Source organism: Heteronotia binoei, chromosome 13 (genome assembly GCF_032191835.1).
Source record: "Heteronotia binoei isolate CCM8104 ecotype False Entrance Well chromosome 13, APGP_CSIRO_Hbin_v1, whole genome shotgun sequence".
NCBI classification, from domain to species: domain Eukaryota; kingdom Metazoa; phylum Chordata; class Lepidosauria; order Squamata; family Gekkonidae; genus Heteronotia; species Heteronotia binoei.
In genome coordinates this window covers 45,301,772-45,304,237 of record NC_083235.1, presented here as the reverse complement: position 1 = coordinate 45,304,237, position 2,466 = coordinate 45,301,772, and the positions used below count along the sequence as shown (strand labels likewise).

General features: G+C 43.8%; 1 protein-coding gene across 1 annotated transcript; it reads right to left on the bottom strand.

The window, feature by feature from the left end:
- Positions 1-1,092: 1,092 nt before the first annotated feature.
- Positions 1,093-2,123, bottom strand: TMDD1 (transmembrane and death domain 1). Its single transcript, XM_060252840.1, has one exon. It carries the CDS (start codon positions 1,981-1,983, stop codon positions 1,135-1,137), a length of 849 nt encoding a protein of 282 aa, XP_060108823.1. The 5' UTR covers positions 1,984-2,123; the 3' UTR covers positions 1,093-1,134.
- Positions 2,124-2,466: the final 343 nt, after the last annotated feature.

Sequence of the window (2,466 nt, the reverse complement as noted above, 5' to 3'; positions counted from 1 at the left end):
CAAGGCAGCTTCCTCCTCATGGACTAGTACAAAGCAGCTGTTTGTTCATAACACCATTCTTGTGGTAAGCTTGCAAGAGCCCCATGCCACATGGTACCTCTCTTTTCTGGCACCAAATCTTCTGGTTTAGAGATATAATGAAAATCAGTTGCAGGAGAAACAGGACCTTGGGGCTAATAGAAACATTGCCCCCAGCACCAGTGTCATGGACGCCCATCACAGGGCTGAGAGGGCCCCCTTGCAACAGCACATGAGAGGATTTTTATCCTTTTTATTCTTTTCTCTACTGCATCCCTATAGTGAATTACTTTTATGATAAGGGCAGATCACCAGCTCTGTGCCCCTCTGGGGAAACTGGCACAAATTTAGTTAAAATACCTGTGTACCATTGGGCATCTGTCTGACCTGATCTTTGATGTTTGTTTTGGATTCCCTGCACAGGTTGCACTCAGGGCAGATGCCATATTCTCACAGCCACCTTACATTATCACAGATGTCATGGTGCAACAGAGCATTGGATTGTGCTGTTGAGTTCGTAATATAACTGGCTGAGGTAAATATAAGAGTTCTAGCTCTGTTTGCACTATGGACTGATTAGTTATCTTTCACTTGAAATTGAGTTTTTTTTATTGTTTTAACCAGGAGTGGTCAAACTTGCTTTACTGTAAGAGCCACACAGAATAAACATCAGATGTTTGAGAGCTGCAAAACATGAACATCAGGTGTTTAAGACCAGCAAGACAGAAAGGGAGAGAGGGGTGGAAACAAAGCAATTTTAACTTTAAATGCATTCTCCAAGCCACCGGCTGGCTTGGGGAAGAGTTTTAAATGACTAATGCCTTCTCCAAGCCAGTCAAAGGGGCAGTGGAGACATCAAGAGCCACACTTGAGTCACATGTGGCTCCCAAACTGCAGTTTGGCCACCCCTGGTTTTAACTGTTTAAATTTATTCCTAATTTTTATTGCTTATTGTTATTGTTTAAGTCTGTTGTAATCCGCCCTGAGCCCGCTTGCAGAATAGGGTGGACCAGAAATTAACAAACAAACAAACAAGTAGACTGGAGTCAGTTCGAAGATTCATGAGTGAATTTATTTAATGAATTCAACTTTACTGTGTGTTTCACCTTCCTTGAGTCAAAATTCAACATCAGTTGCTAGCTCATCCCCTGATGTGTCTGGATCTTCCTCCCCTTCATCCAAAGAAGATTCACTGAGTTGGTCATTCAAAATCATAGTGAAATTCATGTTCTGCTGAGGGGAGGGTGTGTTGTAGTGAACTCCACTGGCAAATAGACATTGTCCCAAGTTCCAGCAAATGACATAATATACAGAAACCAGCCAGAGGATCAGTCCTGTGAGAAAACTAACAAGGATTACACGGGTGGCTGGTCCAATGCACTCCTGTATGTTCAGTTTGTGCCAAGGTGCAGGGAACAACCGCATAAAGAAAGTTTTCATATCCCAGCCCATCTCCTTCAGAAGTCCCTTTCTATTATTGTGGATGGGGCTGTGGCGCCTTCTCTGATGGGGTGCCTTGTTTTGAATGAGCAGAGCTGACTTTACTGTTTCTACGGTTTGGTTGTCTTCCACATTCCATTTGGGTTCCAAGCTCCTGTTCTTGTTGAGGCTCTTCTTTAACTCCCTGGAGACATCAGGACGGCCAATTTGCCGGAGAGCTCGGGCCAGCCGATCCCAATCAACAGTACCTCTTTCCATCTCCAGCCAATGGTTTAGGGTTTCTTTGCACTGGGCCATGCTAGAGATTTCTTGCCATTGGCTTGGAGGGAATGGATCCTTCTCAAGTGGTTCTTTGACATCTTTTTGGGTAACAGCAATCCGAATGTAGAACTCACGACATTCCTCTGGGTTCAAGAGCTCGGAGATGTGGTCTAGTGTGGTGGCTTCTGGACTAGTAACTGCCATATTTATATAGGAAGTGTGTGTGGCCAGTAAGAGAAGAGTGACTTCCATTAGCACCAACATGGTGGAGAAGTTGGGACTGGAGCCCTGGATCAAGATCTGCTCTAATCTCTTGCATTTAGCACTCTTGCTACTGGCCTAGTCATGCTGCCTGGCTCTCTGGCCCTTTGTTCCCTGTTCCTGTAGCCCCCTCTCTGGGCTCCTATGAGGTCAATAAGACCTCATCACATGAGCTCACAGCTCCTGCTTAAAGGCTACAGGAGCTTTCACTATGTGCCCATTTGAAGTTGCTCTTGCTTGGGTGATGAATACACAAATGTTCCCCATTTAATTTCGTTTTATATTTTGTTTACATTTGTCAATGTTTTTGGTTATCTGTGTAGAATCATTTTGTGGAATCACTTGTATGATATACACAGGTAGTGTTATTATTTGCCATTTGTACCTATAATGTATGTATATTATTTGTTTGCTTATTTGATGGGATTTTTATCCTGCCCATCCTGCCAAGGGAGGTTCAGGGTGCGTTACAACATAACACTATAC

Coding starts and splice junctions, on each gene's coding strand:
- TMDD1 (XM_060252840.1), bottom strand. CDS start 1,983: ATGTTGGTGCTAATGGAAGTCACTCTTCTCTTACTGGCCACACACACT.